Genomic DNA, 18,122 nt, shown 5'->3' with positions numbered 1-18,122 from the left:
TTAAATCTAAAATATCCTATTAGTTAAAAAATCATGATGAGATTGAAGAATATAAAGGTACGTTAGTCTTTTTGGAATATATAAAAGATTTTTAAAATAACAAAAGATCTTTCACAAATTTGAATTTGTTGTTGTTAGGACACTACTTGATATTATGAACTAATGAGTCTTTAGTTGATGTTGCACAAATTTATTCAAAAAAAATTAAATCAACATGTGTTACCATAGAATTAGTAGACAGACAAAATTGTTTTGGCTTCAAAAAAGTGGTATATTACTAATTAAATACTGCTTTTCTAGCCTTTGGAGTAAGATATGACCTCTTTGATAAAGCATTTGATAGTCCTTATTGCTTTTCTGGTTAATATATTATTAAAAATTCAAAATAAAATAATGACATATTCTAATGAACTTGGTAGCAATTCAAAATCAGAGCTGACATGAAATACTCTAAATTTTTGTGATCTATATATAAAAATAAATATTTAGTGCCTTCCAATAAATAATGCTATTCTTAGAAAGAATCTACAATTATAAGAAGTTCTTTATCATGAATCTTAGAATTAATCTTTGTAGCTGAATTGTTTTTAGAATCAAATGGAAGTAGGTAGAGCTTTCCTTCTTATCTATAATAGTATAGCTTTTAATGCAAATTCAAAAGAATCAATTTCTAAATAAAATTTCTTTATAAAATCTAAATATAATAAAATTAAAACTCTAATAACAGTCATCTTCAAATCTTAAATAATCCTTTGTCCTTGAGGTCTCTATTCCAATTTATATTTGGATGTTAACTGAGTAAGAGAAGTAGCAACTTGGTAGTAATTCTTGATAAATATTCAATAGAATTTAATAAATCTAAAAAAATATTATACATTTCGTATTGCCTCTGAAGTTGTTCATTATATTATAGCTTGAACTTTCTTTGGATCCATCAACAAATCTTCATTGGATATAATATATTCAAAAAATTCTACTTTTGATTGATGGAATATACATTTCTCCAATTTGGCATATAATCTTGTATCTCATAACTTTTATAAGACTAATTGCATATGTTCTTTATGTTCTTTACAAATCTTAGAGTAAATTAAAATATCATGAAGATAGTAGATAACAAATTTGTTTAGGAATTCTTGAAAAAAATCATTCATCAAATATTGGAATATAGCTAGAGCATTTGTTAATCCAAAAGGTATGACATTATATTCAAAATATCCATACCTTGTCCAAAATGTTGTCTCCCATTCATCTCTTTCTTTAATCTATACTAAATTATATGCTTTAGAGAGATCTATTTTGATATAGATCTTGACTTAGTCAAGTTGCTCCAAAAGTCCTAATATCAATGATAATAGATGACAATTCTTCACTATTAATTTGTTGAAGCTATGATAATTAATATACATTCACAAAGATCCATCTTTTTTCTTCACAAAAAGTATTGGTATACCTATGGAAGATTTGGAATGCTAAATAAAGTTTTTTGCAAGATTTTTATCAATATAATTTTTCAATGCCAAAAGTTCATTCTGTAACAGGTTGTAGATTGGATCAAATAGTTGTTGACCCTCTTCTTCAAGATTAATGGCACAATCATATGACCAATGCTCCAACAATTTGTTAGCATTCTTTTTTTTAAAGACAACTTAAAATTTCTTATATTACTCTGAGATAGCTACTAGCAAGCTTGATTCTTCATAAGTTAGAGTTGCATAAATAAAAAAATGGCATTTCTTTCTTAGTCATCTTCATAAAAATCCTTGCTTATAAAAATAAAGGATTTATTGTTAATAACTTTTTAATAGGTTTTGCTTGAAGGAATTCTATAGAAAATTCAACCTTATGATACCTCCAATCTATAGATGGATTATATCTTTTTAACCATGAAAGTCCTAGAATGATAGGATTGGATAAACTTCTAATAATATTGAATACTATTTTGCTACTATGGCCTTCAAATGATATTTCTAGCAATATGGCCTCATGAATAATATTATCTAAAGATAAAGGTCGACCATCTATTATTTCTACATGTACAATTTTTGACTTTTGTACTAGAAGAATCTTATGAAGTTTAAAAAACTTCTCATGTAAAAAAAAAAAAATGATGGTCTTGAATCTAATAAGGCACTTGTTTGAAGTTTTTGTGGGCCAAGAAATAAAAGTATAGTAAAACAACAAGCAAGTTGGGCAAAGAAAGATGGATCTTAATAAATTTGAGGTGTTGAAATTTCTAATTGCATGATTCCTATTATAACTAGGCTTCTTTTTTTTCTTCAATGATTACACTTCTAGTCTTGATTGTATGTTGTTTTTTTGCACAATTCTTAGATTTGTGACCTTCTTAATCACAATATAAGTATAATCTTTGTTGAAATTGATGCTTCTTCTCTTCTACTATAAGATGTTTAAATTGTATTACATCAATTTATATATTCTCATATAAGATAATATCAATCAATAAATATAGAAGTAATATATTTATTAAAGCAATAGAATACAAATTTTTATTTTATTATTTTTTTAAAGTCTATAAGCGTTGATCTTGAAAACATTGAAATAACCAATTATTGCACTTCACAGCTTGGCTGATAGCTTCATTGAGTGTTTGAGGATCAAGTACTGAAAGTAATAGGTCTTTTACATCATCCTCTAGTCTCCAATAGAATTGGTTCATAAGAACTTATTTATGCCAATTGATGTCATAAGCTAATTGCATAAAATCACATGCATAAATTGATATAGAGTATGATCCTTGACATAATGAATGAATCTTTGTTGTTGTCCATTGAGCCTTATTATGTTCTCCAAATGCCTTTGCAAATGCTACTAAGAAATTTTCAAAGTTCCTTAAGATTAGAGATCTCTCTTCAAAAAAATGAGCAAACCAAGATAAGGCTTGTCTTGTAAGCAAGGTTTTAATAATAATAACTTACTATTCTTTGGTTGCATAGTCTTTAAGTTATAAAAAAATTACCAACTGAATTTAATTAATAAACCCTCAGAACTTCAAGCATGTGCCATCAAATATTTTTAAAAGACTAATTTGAAGTTCTTTATGTAATTGAATAGGTGAATTTTCTTGTCAAAGTATAGGTGCCACCATGTCTTTAGATGTACAAGCTTAAGAAAGTGGTTGCATCCCAAGTTGACCTGCTCTAGATCTTGTATTATCATAAAACTTTACAAAAAATTCTTCAATTTTAGTGATTCTATAAGCTAAAGCATTTAGTGTGTTTATAATAACATCTAATTTAAACTCAAGAGACTAAACCATGCTAATATCTTTACTCCTAGCTATTTAAAATAAATAAATAAATAAATAAATAAAAATCTAAATAATACTAGTTTAGAAGAGAGTTTTTTTGGAACATCTAAAGTGCTTAGATGCCTTCAAGAAGAGGACTAATCTATTCTCTATCAAGTGGGATCAAGCTCTAGTATTGATAAGAAGATAGTTTCAACAAATTGTCATGGATACACTTTATAAGAGACCAAACAAGAAATTGAACATAAGAATTTCAACAAGAAAGCTAACAAGAATCAAATTAAACCAAATGAATACAAGATCAATATCAAGAAAGATGAACTAGAATTTCATGAGATATTTTTTCAAGATTGAGAATCCCCTCAATCTTGATTCTAATATATATTATGTATTAGAAAGCTTTTTAAGAAGTTTCTATGTTGCTTGAAGATGAAACAATCCTAAGAAGCTTCTAGAACAACTTCTTTAATTCTCTCAGAACTTTCTAGAATCTGTTAGAATATGCTAAAAATCTTTGAAAATCTTCTAAGAATATTTTAAGAATTTATTGGTATTTTTTAGAATCTAACAAAATATTCTTTGAATCTTATTAAAAACTTTTGATTGGATGCCTGTAACAATTATTGCTATATTATTAAACATATTAAAGAAGAAAACTATTAGATGGATACTCCCATTTTATTATATAGACATGCTCTTGTCCAATACACCTTTGCAAAATAATTACTTATTTAATTATATTTTCTTATTATAGAATAATTATTTAATTAAAATTATATCATTAAGTAGACCTTTATTTTATTATAATATAGTATTTAATAATATAATAGAAGAAATAATTTATATATATGTATATACATATGTGTATATATATGTGTATATATACACATACAAATATGTAAAAAAATATTCACATCACATAGATAAATAGTATTAAATAAAATAGACTTATAAGTAGGTAGAAGTAGATAAAATTTTTTAGGTCAACAATGTCTTTTTCAAAAAACATTGAAGAAGCTTCTTTAATGTACATATAATATTTTTTAATATTCTTTTAGACATAAAATACAACTATCTGAACTTCTCTTAGAAGTTTTTTTTTTTTTTTTTTTTTTTTTTATCTTTAAGAAGCTACTATAAAAGCATCATAATACTTAGATCCTTTGTCTATAAATTTTATATTTCTTACAAACCTCCTACATGGCCTTCTTATTAGTTAGCACATGTCCAGGCATAATAAAAGTTATTATTAATCTATCAATGTCTTTAACTTATTTTAGTCTTGATTTAAGATTCTATGGTTCTTTTGCATTAAATAATGGCTATTACAATTCATGTTTATCTTACAAAAATATATTTTTTTGTTTTTTAAACTTTTTCTTCCTTGACAACATACATACCTATATATGTGTGTGTGTATATATATATATATATATAATTTTTCATCTTAAAATATGTAATATAAAAAATTATAATATTTAATTCTATTATCTGTAAAAAAACATTCTTCATTAAAGTGGTTTGAACACATTGAAATATAAATTTTATATTCTTTATGTGATTTTGTCTTGTTTTGGAGTTATTATTTGTATATAGTTGCATTAAAATTCTTTTTAGGACTTATTTGAATATAGTTTTGTAAAAGAAAATCACTTAAAGATAACTTGTAAAGATTAGTTTTCAAATAACAAAATATTGACTGGTATTTGACTCAATGTCTTTTAAAAATGATTTTGAATTTTTTTACTTATAAATAAGCTTATTAGTAATTAAATACTAATTTTCTAATTCTCACACCCTAATCGTTTTGAATATTTCAGGATCAAGTACAAAGCCAAAATTAGGAAATAATATATATATTTATATATATATATATATATATAAACCTATCTGCCATGAAATTTCAACAGCATGCCTCCCATTGACTTTATGGCTTGTGTTCAAACAAGAGATTGAAAAGTAGCTACAGAATGTACCATAAGTCCATTGAAAATCCACACCCACATACAAACATATAAATAATTAAATACATAAATAAATAAATTCAAAGGTAGAAAGCTAAAGTGAACCACCGTGCGCAGAGAGAAAAGGAAAGCAAGGGGGAAAGTAGAAAAGGAGAAAAAGCAAAAGGCAGCGAAGGAAAGGGTTCACCGCCCTGCCCGACCCTGCTGCCCGGCCCTGCCCAACAAACCCTAATCCCATCTCGTGTCCCGTTTCCTTTTCCCTTCCCGTGGTCGTCATTCGTGTTCTCCTGGCTTCGTTACTAACTAGGGGTTTGTAAAACTGCACGCATTCTCACCCTCCCCGCACAATCCCACGCCCCTCTTGTCATCTCCACGCTCTCTTGCCAATCCGTCTTTCCCTTGTCGTTTCCCTCAATTGCCTTGCGACTTTCGTTTCGTTACGCTTCGGAGAAGCGCGTGGCTTTTGCGCTGCGTTTTCTGGCTGTTGATCGGGGAATCAGGCATTTCGAGATTGAGCTGACGAAGAGAAGTAGGGATTGCGAAGGTCCGAGGGAGCTCATGGAAACGCTAAGATCACATTTGTCGAGAGTGCGCATTCCTGAGCCGTCCTATCGGATCTACAAGCAAGAATGTTGTGTGTCATTTTCTACTCCGGTGAGGATTTGGACTCTCTTGGTTTCTTGTCGGTCGGGACGATTGGCTAGCGAAGTTTGCTTGTGATCGTTGGTTTAGATACATGGCGATATTCTTTGCGGAATTGGATTTGGGTGAGAATTGCGGTTTTCCTGTACGAGAGTCGTTCCTTATTTCGGGCATATTTGTAGCAGTATGGTCGTAGTTGCCGAGTGGATCAAGGTGAGAGTGGAGTATGGAGTTCATGCTTGCTTCAATTATCTTAATTCGTGAAAGGAAAGTTTAAGTCGCAGCTCCTGGTGTTGTCGGTGAATAAACTGCTAGTTGGCATGGCTTTCCGAGCAACGTATGGAAAGTGCATAGTTTCGATGAGACTATTGGTTCCCTTTCCTGCATGTTGAGAAGACTAGAAGACCGTCATGCGTTCGTTATTGTGAACACTTGGTTTACAGGAGTGCTTCAGTGGTTATTTATTGTAATTTAAAATCTCAATCTCAGAATAGTGAAGACGAGAGCTTAAATTGATTAGTAGCTCGATATGAAATGGCAGCACTTGTGAGCAAGCCGCTGCAAGTGGATTATATGGATCGACCATGATATCAGATAGTCATAATTATTCTTCTCCGATTCTCTATTGCATGTGGTCCAATATCTTTGTTCCTCAAGGGGGTACAGCTCTCCAGCGGGTCTGACCCATTTTTTGGTGGAGACCCTATACCTTTAATTTTGATTGAACCAGTGTTTTTCGTGCTGCTTGATTGGAGTTGGAACTTGGTTATTTTGGGTTGGTAAATTTGATATTGATAGTTTGATGGGTATGGAAGTTCACAGAACACCTGGGTAACAGTGTTCCCGTGTGGAGCTTAACTTGTTGAACTACTTAACAAACACTTTTCGCAAACTTGGAAGCATTATGACACCTGGCGAACGTGTGTTGTCTGCAATCAATTTTTACAATCTATAGTCTGGAAGGATGGTGCCTGATTGAGAAGCTGAATCGGGAACTAGTCGTGTAATGTCCTCATGTATTATTGCTTAGCGTCTTTTTACCCTTGTCAGCAATTAACCAGCACCTTTTGGGTACATTGGTACAGAGGTCGGAAGGAGGTTTGTTTATCGATTTGTACTCTTTTTTGGCATTTGGTAAAGATTATGTCATGTGGAATTATGAAAAAACTGGAAATCCAGTTTATCTGAATATTCAAGAAACTCCGAAGCAAGTCAGCGAGAGCCGGCCACATAAGAAACCAACACTGTTAGCTATTGGTACGGAATGTATACTCCGACACTTTTTTTTCGGCACTTTTTGCATTTTTATCGCGTGGTATAACAGCGAAAATTGCACTCTTCAATTTACAAGCACTGTCATATATTCTCCACATACATTGTTCTGTCTTTTTTTCTGATTGTATCGTGAATGGCAGGAGTCGAGGGAGGTTTCGATTCTAAAGTACCCGAGTACGAAGAGACCTATCGCATTGTTATATTGCCGGACTTTATCTCACTTTTGTATCCTAGTGTGGAGCTCCCAGAAAAGGTAGTGTAGCTACCTTGCTACTTGTTAGAGAGTTTGGTGCTACTGATAGTTTAGGTCTTATGAAAAGAGCGTGAAAAGTTCTGGTACTGCCTGCTATGCAATTGCTTTAAGCACAATCTATTTGTCTTAATTAACCTACTCGTGTCGTACCTACTTTCGATGTTTCTGGAATCCCTCGACATCTAGTTTTTACTAGTTGGGGTCGTAATCCTCGTCATGCGTAGATAATATGTTGCGAGAAGAATAAGTCTATTATTTATGAATTCATATCTGGACTTAATGGCGATCATTGTCGTGATTAATCAGGTCAGGTTGGCAGTAGATGGGATACTTGCAGCTGTTGGTGCAGAAAGGAAGGAAGAAGTCGCTGCTTGGACTGCTGACAAGAAGCAAGTAAGTCCGTATGCCTTGTCGCTGCAGCAAGTGCAAAATGGAGTGAAGGTGCCTCCCAGTGGATGGAAATGCTCTAAATGTGACAAGGTAGACAACCTTTGGATGAACCTTACCGATGGAACAATTTTGTGTGGGCGACGCAACTGGGACGGAACGGGTGGCAATAACCATGCTTTAGAACACTATCAGGAGACCAATTACCCATTGGCCGTGAAGCTTGGAACGATCACGGCCGATTTAGAAGGGGCAGGTAATTTCATCTCCTGTTAGTCTATGTAAAGGACTTGTTCTGTTCACCTGATTGGTATTTTGAGTAATAAGGCTTGTCTCCTACCAATTTCTAGCTGTCCTGTGTAGTTCTTAGGTATTTGTTTTTTGCATGCTTCACTAGAAGTTAGCGCTGAAGTTCTGAAATATGAAGGAGAAGCTGAGTTTCAAAGGCTGCTGCACAGACGTGTATAGTTATGCTGAGGACGATACCGTGGAGGATCCGTTATTGGCAGAGCATCTGGCACATTTTGGAATTGATTTTTCATCTTTGAGAAAGGTATGCATCACGATGCTTAACCATCTGAAATGTTTGTTAACTTGACGGGATAAAGGTCAAGTCTACATCCATTATCTTTGGTTGTGTGGTTCCAAGCTTCTTTGTTTAGGGATTTTACGTTTGTTTTATTTTACTTTTGTTACTGCATCATACTGATGCTACTGAACTGGATTGCTCGTTGCAGACAGAAATGACAACTGCTGAGCGGGAGTTAGATCAGAATACCAATTTTGACTGGAATAGAATTCAAGAGAAGGGAAAGGAACTAGAGCCGCTCTTTGGGCCGGGTTTTACTGGGCTTGCTAACCTCGGTAACAGGTATGTGTCACGGATTGGACAGGATGAAATGTTCTGAAATGTGCTGCGAGCTTTTGTCCTTTTGTTTCGAGAGCACGGCTCCATGAGTGGGGCTGCACAATCGCTGCTCCTCAGTGGGTTTGAGAATTTGTTTGTTCTTGATTATTATTATTATTATTATTATTATTATTTGCTCTAATATTGACTTAACAGTTATTTATTTATTCCAATTTCATTTCCATATATCAAATTGTTACTTGCGGTTATTGAGGACTGATATATAAACATACATGCAGCTGCTATTTGGCGTCAGTCGTGCAAGCGGTATTTTCAACCAAAGATTTTCAGAGATAGTAAGTTGCTGTATTTTTCATTGATGTTGCTTTCTTCATCCTGTTATGCAATAGATCGTTACGCTAACTTGATATAGTTCATGTCTTTTTGCATCTGTAGCTTGTTAGTGTAAAAAATTATTTCAGCTTGTATGGTTTGCAAGTAAAGTCTGATACCATGCTGAAGGATTTTTGCAGTTACTATGAAAATGTGAAGCTAGATGATGCTTTCAAGCAGGCACCTGCGGATCCTACGCTTGATCTTCATATGCAACTGTATGAACTACATCCTTATTCCCCTAATGTTGTGAAGAAAAACGAGTTCGATATCCTCTATTCGTTTTGAAGTCATTCTTTTTTAAGTTCAGAGTTGAGTGAAGTTCTAATGTTGAGCGTATTTTACGTGAATCTGAGGCATTCAGTATTCGGTGAAGTTGTAGTTTATCGTAAAATAAGTCTTAGGCGTTCAATGTCTAGTGCTTCAAAGCGACGTATTCATTTGCGAATATCTGCTCAATCGACGACTTCAAATTCTTCATCTGTTACTGGTTTTTTGAGCTGTTAAGATGCTTTGGACTTTTTCCCGAATTTCATGGGTGCCGCCAACTTTCCTGGACGTGTCAATTTGATAGATGTCTTTATGTTTACTTGCTTAATTTGTTCCTCCCCCATACTTGGAGCATAATGTAGATCATAAAAATTATGTATGTTGTTCATGTGCAGCTCAAAGTTGGCACATGGAATATTGTCTGGAAAGTACGCAGTTCCTTCAAAAAAGGTATCTGGGCTGTGATGATTTGCGTTTATCGCACTGCCTGCTTCTTTATTTATACTTTTTGAATTTCTTTGTTATATCACTCACGAATTGAACATATCCATCAATTTGTCTGTAAGATATCAATTTACAGATATTTTTGTTGAGCAAGGTAGTTGTTGCTGTCTTTAATTGCCAACTATTGCTAATGATTCTAGTTGGTTCATTTCCTTAGGGGCAGGACAATGAAGTCGCTGAGGAACCAAAAGGAAAAAATGTAAGCAGAGAATAAACGTATATTAATTGTGAGAAATATTTTGTTCTTTGCAGTTTTAAAAAGTTTTCCTCATTCCCTTCAAGGTTCCGGTCGAGTCTTGTCGCAATGTTAACAAATTTTGAATATTTCTCAATTTTTATGTGCATATTTATAACATGTGACCTTGATGTACGTCAAGTTGAGTGCGCGGTTTTAGGATTGTGCGGGAATTTAAACCAGACACTGTCGATGCAGGCCCTCACATCTATGTTGCAGGGACAAGATGGGATACCACCTCGCATGTTCAAGTCTCTCATTGGCACTGGGCATCCAGAATTTGCAAGCTCCAGACAACAAGTATACTTCGGCACTTTGATCTACAGAAGTATTGATCTGTGTTGAAGTGATACGAATGATCTTCTAAATCTACGTAGGGAAAATATGCGTGGCACGTACATCTTTCTGATTCGTCGGTGCAGTTGGAGCTTTCGTTTAGATGTGAGCTCGATACTGTGAACTGTTTCTTATTGATATTTTTTTGTTTTCCTTTTTGGCTGTTAGGATGCTTTGGAGTTTTTCCAGCATTTTCTTGATCAAGTGGAGCAAAATCATGTTGCTGCAGTTGGAGAAGATCCAGCCCGGTGCTTTAAGTTCTGTGTGGAGGAAAGAATTATGTGTTCTGTGTCTAAAAAAGTGAAATATACAAAGAAAACAGATAATATTCTCTCATTAAACATACCGTTGAGAGCTGCTGTCAACAAAGGTGAGCGTTTATTGTTTTTCTAACCTCAATCGCTTGGCTAAAAAGTCGTGAAGTCCTGATGTTTATCCTACAATTCTGGTGGTAGGTTAGAAGATATAATTATGTGTGCGGCGCATTATAGGTCTTAGAAGTGTTACTATCTATGTATTGAGTTGACTTGCTGTGGTGGTTCATTGTGCGTAGATGAAGTGGCTGCTTATGAAAAAAATTTGGCACAGAAAGAGCTTGCTGGCGAGAAGTTGTAAGTAGTCTCTTTATTGTAGATTTCATCTAGATTAATCATCTGGTGAATTTAGTCACCTTTGTGGGGACGATAAATGCCTGTCGTCAATTTTATCCTTTTTGTATTCCTTTATTTGGTTTATTCTTACTGAAGATAATAGATTTTAGGTCATGTGATGCTAAGCTAGAATCAAAAATAGTTGTATATGTGTTCCTCAATATGGTGGAATTTGTTTGCTATCCACCAGAAAGATCATCTCCTAGCAACTGAATGTTCTTCTATTGTTCATATTGCACAGATCTGATGAAGAAATAGTCCGTCCAAGAGTTCCACTGTCTGCATGTTTGGAAAATTTCTCTGCTCCAGAGGAAGTCATGGATTTCTACAGCAGTGCCATCAATGCAAGAACAACAGCAATCAAGTACAATTCTGGACCGTTTGCCTATGTTCTTGTCCAACAAGGACGGTTGCCTGGATGTTTGGAAAGAAGAATCCTTGAACAGTATCTTGCTAGTGTATTATCTGCGATCGTTTGCCACAAGGGATAATTGGGAATAAACTGAATACATTTTCAATTTCCCTTTTATTCTCGAACGAATTTTGGTCGGCTTTCTTCTTCTTCTTCTTCTTCTTCTTCTTCTTCTTCTTCTTCTTCTTCTTCTTCTTCTTCTTCTTCTTCTTCTTCTTTTGTTTTATTTTTTTTCTTTTTAATACTTATTCTGATCAATATCTCAGTCCTTACATTCATACATATGCCTTAAATCTATAAGCATCATGTACATTTATCAAGTATCATGTTATCACGTAAGCGCGCGTTAAGGAATAGAATCATATTGTTTGAAGAGTTTCGCATGAGATGCCTTAATCTATTTCGATTCCGAGTTGTGGTCTTTGTGTGGTTGATTTGGTATTTGGTTAACGATAAATTATAAATTAGAAGTGGCAAATTGTTTGTTATTGCAGGACAACAAGATTGGCTACATTCCCTGATTACTTGGTACTTCATATGAGGAAGTTTGTGTTGGCAGCGGGCTGGGTTCCGAAGAAGCTTGGTATGTATCCTAGCCTGCTGGAAGAGTCTGTGTTTTTCCTTTCCGCAAGTTGTCTTCTTATTGTAAGGGTCCTTGGGGAAATAGCTAGTAAACTGTTGAAGTGGACTTGGTTGCAGATGTTTTCATAGATGTACCCGACGAGATTGATATTAGCGACATGCGTAGTAAAGGACCGCAGCCAGACGAACAATTTCTGCCTGAGACACCTGGTGCGCAATCTTTCTTATCACGGAATGCCAGTCCTTGCCTTATTGGATTACGAGTGTCTGTTGGCAGCAAAATCATTTGAGACTTTTTGAGTTGGACTCTTTAATTAGCTACGTTATGAGGTGAATGAAATGGTGGAAACATGTATTATTGCCACAGATGGAATTCCAGAGCAGGTTGACTCAGCTGCAGATGAGGCCATAGTGTCTCAATTGGCAGATATGGGATTCCCTAGGATCCGATGCGAAAAAGCGGCTATTCAGACGCTCAATAGTGGACTTGAAGAGGCTATGAACTGGCTTCTGGTACATATGGATGATCCAGGTTTGTTGGCTTGTGCTTTCTTCCTTTTATGAGCTTTTGGCGTTGTGGAGTTGTGCTGAGATTGTTCAAAATGATAACTCTTGCAGGATTAAGTTCCCGAAGTTTAAGAAATCTGAAACATCTACGTATTTAACTCTCAAGCATTAATGACATCGGTGGCTTTGAATTTCACGTGCTGGTAGAGGCCATGAAATTCTCACAATCCTACAATGCATCATAAAATGCGACACCACTAGTTTTTTGTTAGATCTTCCTGAAGCAGACAATTATTAACCCTTAATTGAAGAGGTTGATATATGAAGTCGAAGATAAGCCTGTGTTGTTGCAGCAGTAGATTTGAGTTTGTGTGTTCATTCTCTCAGTTAACGTAGGCTGTTGGATATGTTGACCAGATATCGATGACCCTATCACTAGGGTGGGAAATAATGAAACATCAAGTGTTACTGCGTTGAACGAAAGTGACGTAGAAACTCTTGTATCGTTTGGGTTTCTGCCCGAAATGGCTCGAAAAGCATTGAAAGCAACGGTAGGTGGCAATTAATTGTGTATATGTTTTGGTAAATATGTCTTTCATAATCTTGCCAGCATTTATATCCATGTATGTTACTGACGTGTATTGATCTATGAATCAGGGAGGTGACATGGAAAGGGCAGCCGAGTGGATCTTGAACCACCCTGAGGAGTCAATGGCAATGGAGCTAGATGTTGGAGCTTGCACTCAAGATACTCAAGCAGAGGTCAAATATCCAGATGGTTCAGGAAGTACGCTATTCGGAACTTTGTCTGAGTTAATGATGCACTTGTCCACAAATAATGTGTAGAAGTTTTATTTGAGGAGACCTTCAGATCTGGTAGCTACTGGCATCACAGGTATAATTTCCTGGCTTTTAAAACTTGCTGTTTATATGCTGCAGAATACCGACTTCTAGCGTTTGTGAGTCACATGGGGACCTCAACACAAAGTGGACACTACGTTTGTCACGTCAGGAAAAACGATCGTTGGGTTATTTTCAATGATTGCAAGGTTGCGGTTTCAGGAGATCCACCTAAAGACATGGGTTATCTTTATTTCTTTGAACGCGTTCCTTCTTAAACACGGAGATTACTTGAAGTGTTCACAAATTTTGATCAGTAGCTGGGATCAACCCTAAGGAAAAGCATGAATGCTAAGTGAAGAGCTGCAGTTGACATGTGTAGGAGGTAATGAAACCTCTGGATTCATGTAGAAGTTGCCAGAGGGAGGGGGTACCATTCTTTCAAATTCTTCGATTGGAATCATTCACTTACTGCTCCCAAATAGATCGGATCTTCAAAGTAAGGGGAAGGTCTCGACCAACATGTTCGTACATGAAGGATGTTCACATGTATATTGTTTCACGTGGCAGTCACCTTGCCGAAGTTTAGGAATTTATAACGGACAGGTCGGAGGGGTCTGGACTACTTTTAAGCCAACATTTGCATCTTCTCGCGTATGTGACCACTTCTGTGATGCAAGCAGATGCATGATGACCTGTTTCCTGGTTTTGGGAATTGTTGAGATCCATCTGATTCTAATTTCATTGAGCACTCCATATTCTGTTGCAGCAACAGCCCAGCAGCCATACTCCTTGACTAACCACTTTAGGTGTGAGACGGTCTTGGAATGCAAGGCGGTGTCTTGTACTTGATGTGCATAAGAGATTAATTTTTTACTGTTCTATAAAGTAACAATTTCTTTTATTAAAGACCAATGAGAACTGTTTCATATAATGGTTGACAAGGTACCTTTAGTCTAGTTTTTTTGTATGTTTGTGTTTTTCCTCATTAATAATTAAGTTTTAAAAACAATTTAGATAATAAAATACAAGCCCTGAATGAACAACGAATTATCACATTCTCCAACTTGGTCACAAGATTTTTATTTTTTTCCATTCTATTTATGACATAGGCTTACCATCACATTCTACTAATCCTGCTTAAGACATATTATTTTTTTTGTAATACTTTCTAAATGTGGACCATGTCAAAATACCATGTGCATAAATACAGTCATCTGTAAAGATGATCCAAATCTACCTATTTTATACTATATACTGACATACATATATACTTCTTAAATATAAGAATAGAACATACTTAATATAAAACATGGTACAAAACATCTTAACTCCTTATGTATGTAAAGATGAAGGTAAAAGTACTATGCAAAAAAAAGCTACTATTGCATGCTACGGATTTACAATGTTATGTATTATCAAACCTTTTAAGGTTCTCAACACATGAATTTAATTATCTTGTTTAATCTATTGCCAATTAGGTGTTGTGCTATCTAAGATTTATTCTACTTTGTCAAGAGAGTAGACTCTTATTTGGGATGTTTTTCTAGTTTTTTCTTTATAGCCAATCAACTTATTTGATCATATTCTATCAACCCTCTTTAAATCAAGCTTCTTAAATGGAAGTCATTCCATGCTTCTTTTTTTAATACAAAATTATTTCTTTGAATCCAAATGGTCCATAAACAAAGTCCTTTTAGCAATAACCATATCTTATAGAAACATTTAAATTGGTGGGAGATTTTTTTGGAAAAAATAGCTTATTTTTACAAGAATGCTTTCCATGAATCCCATTTCTATAGATTAGATAGCTTGCATAAGATTAAGGTGGTCTAGTTCCAAATTTATAGACATGATGACACTCTCAAAATTTATCTACTATAATCTTGGGCTTTTATGGATAGCACAAGACATAGTGAATGTTAACATGGGTATTAACTTGTCTTCTCCAAATATTAAATGCAACACCCTTGTGCCATAGAATCTATATAAATATTGTATCTTTTTAAACATAAGGTTTGGTCTATATATCATTCCATTGGAATGGAAAATCTTGTTCTAATAAGAAGCTCCATTTATTGGTTGCAAGGTTGGTTGTAGGATTACTTCTTTGAAGTAGCTTTTGCTCAAATTTAGCCAAGTATTCATTAATTTGGAAAATTTTAATTTTTATATGTTGCAATAGAAAGAACCATTTGTCTTCTTTGATTCTTTTATGTTGGATAGATAATTAAAGACTATTGTTTAAAGCTGGTCTTCTTTTAATGTATATAAGCTAATGTAGTCTTGAGATTTTAGTAAAGAATTATCTTATTGGAGTACAATCTTCCATATTTTGTGAAAATAGTAATGTGAGAAAGTCCATATATAATAAATGTCTAATATGATTTGATATTTGGAAAGAATTTCTTTTCTTAGAAAGGCAATTGTTGGATTTTTTAAAAAGGATTTTGAATCTTTAAAGACCATTAGAGCATAAAGTTGCAACTTAATGAAAATTTAAGTGAAAGTAAATAAATAGAAGTATGAAATCCTACCAAAGAAATTTAATCCAAACTTCATAGAAAGAAGTTGGAGAATAAAGCCTTAAGTACTCATACATTTGTGTCTAGACTTTACCAATTTTGTTCCATATTTTAGTGACATGGTACTATTTGTGTTTTAGAATTAGTGTCTACACATAATCTAGAAGCCATTGACATTAAGTAGTTTGTTTGGCATTTATCATTTTGTATCTAAAGAATTGTTGAAAACTAACATGTCTTAGTTGTAGGGCTTCAATTATCTATTTGATCATAAAATCTTTTATAGCTTCTTCTAGGTCAATAATATCAAGTCTATCTTTGGCACAATCATTATAATATATTGACCAAATTACTTTGAACCAAATTAAGAGAGAAGTGTATTTTCATAAGTTTTTTTAATCATAGATTTTATTTTATAAATTACCTTCAAAGATCTTATCCAATTTACTAAAAATAAATACAGAAAAATTATAGAATGTTATTTATTATAGTAACCTTGTCAACCACATTGATTTAAGTAGATCACTAATAATTAAATTTATATATTATTCTATCAATCAAGAATTGATGAATATCTTCAGTACATAAGACTAGGCCAAAACATGTGCTTAGTTTCTTGTTGATATTGTTAAGAGAAGCCCACGCCTATCTAAAGTTATTGATCTAGTCAAGTCTAATAGTTTTTGAAATTGCCAATATAGGGCAGATTTGGAGCAATTAATTTCTATACCAAAGACGAAACTGAATTATTTCATGATTTTTATGAAGGCTTGTAGATTTTTCATCTTTCCTTTGATGGTGATGGTAGAGTCATTTTCATATTAATATATGACTTATTAATCAAAGTTCCATAGAATATTAATGCTATAGGATTTTTGTTCTTTGATTGTGTTTTAAATAACTATTTTGAAAATTTTATGATTAGGAATAATGAAGTGAGGAGCATCCTTATCTTACTCCTCTTTCAATTAGATTTATTATTATAATAATAATAATATATTTTTTTGTTGGTAAAAAATTTAATTATATCAATTATAATATTTATAATTTAAAAAATAAATTTAATCAAGTGAAAAAATTAAGCATTGAATCTCAAGTTTTCTATTACTTGTAATAAGAAATCTCAAGAGACTTCATCATAAGTTTTGAAATTTTTTTTCTTTTTTCAAAAAAAAAAAAATAGTTAAGAATTTTGTATAACTTATGATTTTTTAATTAACTATTATATTATCAAAAATATATTGTAAGCAAAGCGGCCATTTGATTTGGATGAATTACTTCCATGAGTACAAATTGAGGGTGCTTTTGAATAATCTTACTATGTGTTTTGTAACAGGTATTGAATAGGATAATAAAATATCAATTTTTTAATCTAGTTATATCCTTTCTTTTATATAAGAAGATGATATGACCTTTAATAACACTTTGAAAGAAGTAAACTTTTTCTAAAGCTCAATTAGACATTGTTATAAAATCTTTTCCAATAATATATCAAAATGTGAAAAAATATTTGGTTCTAACTCTTAGTCCATATGCCTTATTTTTTTCTATCTCTCCTATTATTTCTTCAAATTTTTTGAAATAAAGAGAATTAGATAGATTTTTATTAATTCAAGTAGTAATTTTATATATGTTACTATTTAAAAATCAAGAAGATGCTTCTATTGATTCTAAAATCTCTTATTATTTTTGATACATGTGAGTAAAAATTGATACATATGTTGTTTAGATCATATGGCTTCTTTGATAAATTACTTTAGAATTTTTTTAGTATTATGATATCAAATCTAAAATATAATATTATGACTATTTTGAAGAATTTCTTAGCATTACTATTACTAAATTATCTCCAACAAAACCAAGCTCTAATTCTATGACCTTGTTTCTAATGTTTAATTTGATTGACTTAGTATTAGGTTTTTTCAATCCAAATTTGTACATTGTGTCTTATGGAGTTGCTGAAAGATTTAAGTGTGCATGTTGTAATTGACTTCGAAGTTTGATAAGGTACTTTTATCTTAAGGCAACTTATTCTTTATATTTTTAAAATAAAATATCAAAATTTTATTTCTAATTATAAAAAGCCTTTAAGTCTATATTAAGATCATATTTATCTAATAAGTATAATTTAAGAATTACTAAAACAAAACATATTTATTTTGTGAATTTATTGTCTTGGTTTTGATTTTTTAACTTGCAATATGAATTCTATCAAAAGATAATTAAATA

General features: G+C 32.8%; 1 protein-coding gene across 2 annotated transcripts; it reads left to right on the top strand.

Annotated features, from left to right (window-relative positions):
• Positions 1–5,498: 5,498 nt before the first annotated feature.
• On the top strand, positions 5,499–14,005 carry LOC112272680 (ubiquitin carboxyl-terminal hydrolase 14). Of its 2 annotated transcripts, none has more exons than XM_024500682.3 (20): positions 5,499–5,889; positions 6,963–7,134; positions 7,293–7,405; positions 7,712–8,048; positions 8,251–8,345; positions 8,530–8,663; positions 8,939–8,995; positions 9,173–9,250; positions 9,698–9,752; positions 9,964–10,005; positions 10,240–10,341; positions 10,546–10,747; positions 10,931–10,988; positions 11,269–11,391; positions 11,934–12,022; positions 12,139–12,231; positions 12,389–12,553; positions 12,946–13,079; positions 13,186–13,315; positions 13,468–14,005. In XM_024500682.3, the coding sequence occupies exons 1-20, from the start codon at positions 5,794–5,796 to the stop codon at positions 13,644–13,646; spliced, it is 2,454 nt and encodes an 817-aa protein (XP_024356450.1). In that variant the 5' UTR covers positions 5,499–5,793; the 3' UTR covers positions 13,647–14,005. The 2 variants fall into 2 exon arrangements, with proteins under 2 accessions (XP_024356450.1, XP_090100754.1); XM_090244628.1 differs by having other exon boundaries at positions 5,539–5,889; positions 10,261–10,341.
• Positions 14,006–18,122: the final 4,117 nt, after the last annotated feature.

Source organism: Physcomitrium patens, chromosome 19 (assembly GCF_059467195.1).
Source record: "Physcomitrium patens ecotype Gransden chromosome 19, ASM5946719v1, whole genome shotgun sequence".
Lineage (NCBI taxonomy): Eukaryota > Viridiplantae > Streptophyta > Bryopsida > Funariales > Funariaceae > Physcomitrium > Physcomitrium patens.
Note: the sequence above shows the minus strand (reverse complement) of the source record. Positions and strands in the feature narration are given on the sequence as shown.

What these genes read in the sequence shown, in the direction of transcription:
- LOC112272680 (XM_024500682.3), top strand. Translation starts at nt 5,794, where the DNA reads ATGGAAACGCTAAGATCACATTTGTCGAGAGTGCGCATTCCTGAGCCG. An exon ending in GTGTGGAGCTCCCAGAAAAG is followed by an intron (nt 7,406 to 7,711) that starts GTAGTGTAGCTA and finishes GTGATTAATCAG; the next exon opens with GTCAGGTTGGCAGTAGATGG. An exon ending in GGTACATATGGATGATCCAG is followed by an intron (nt 12,554 to 12,945) that starts GTTTGTTGGCTT and finishes TATGTTGACCAG; the next exon opens with ATATCGATGACCCTATCACT.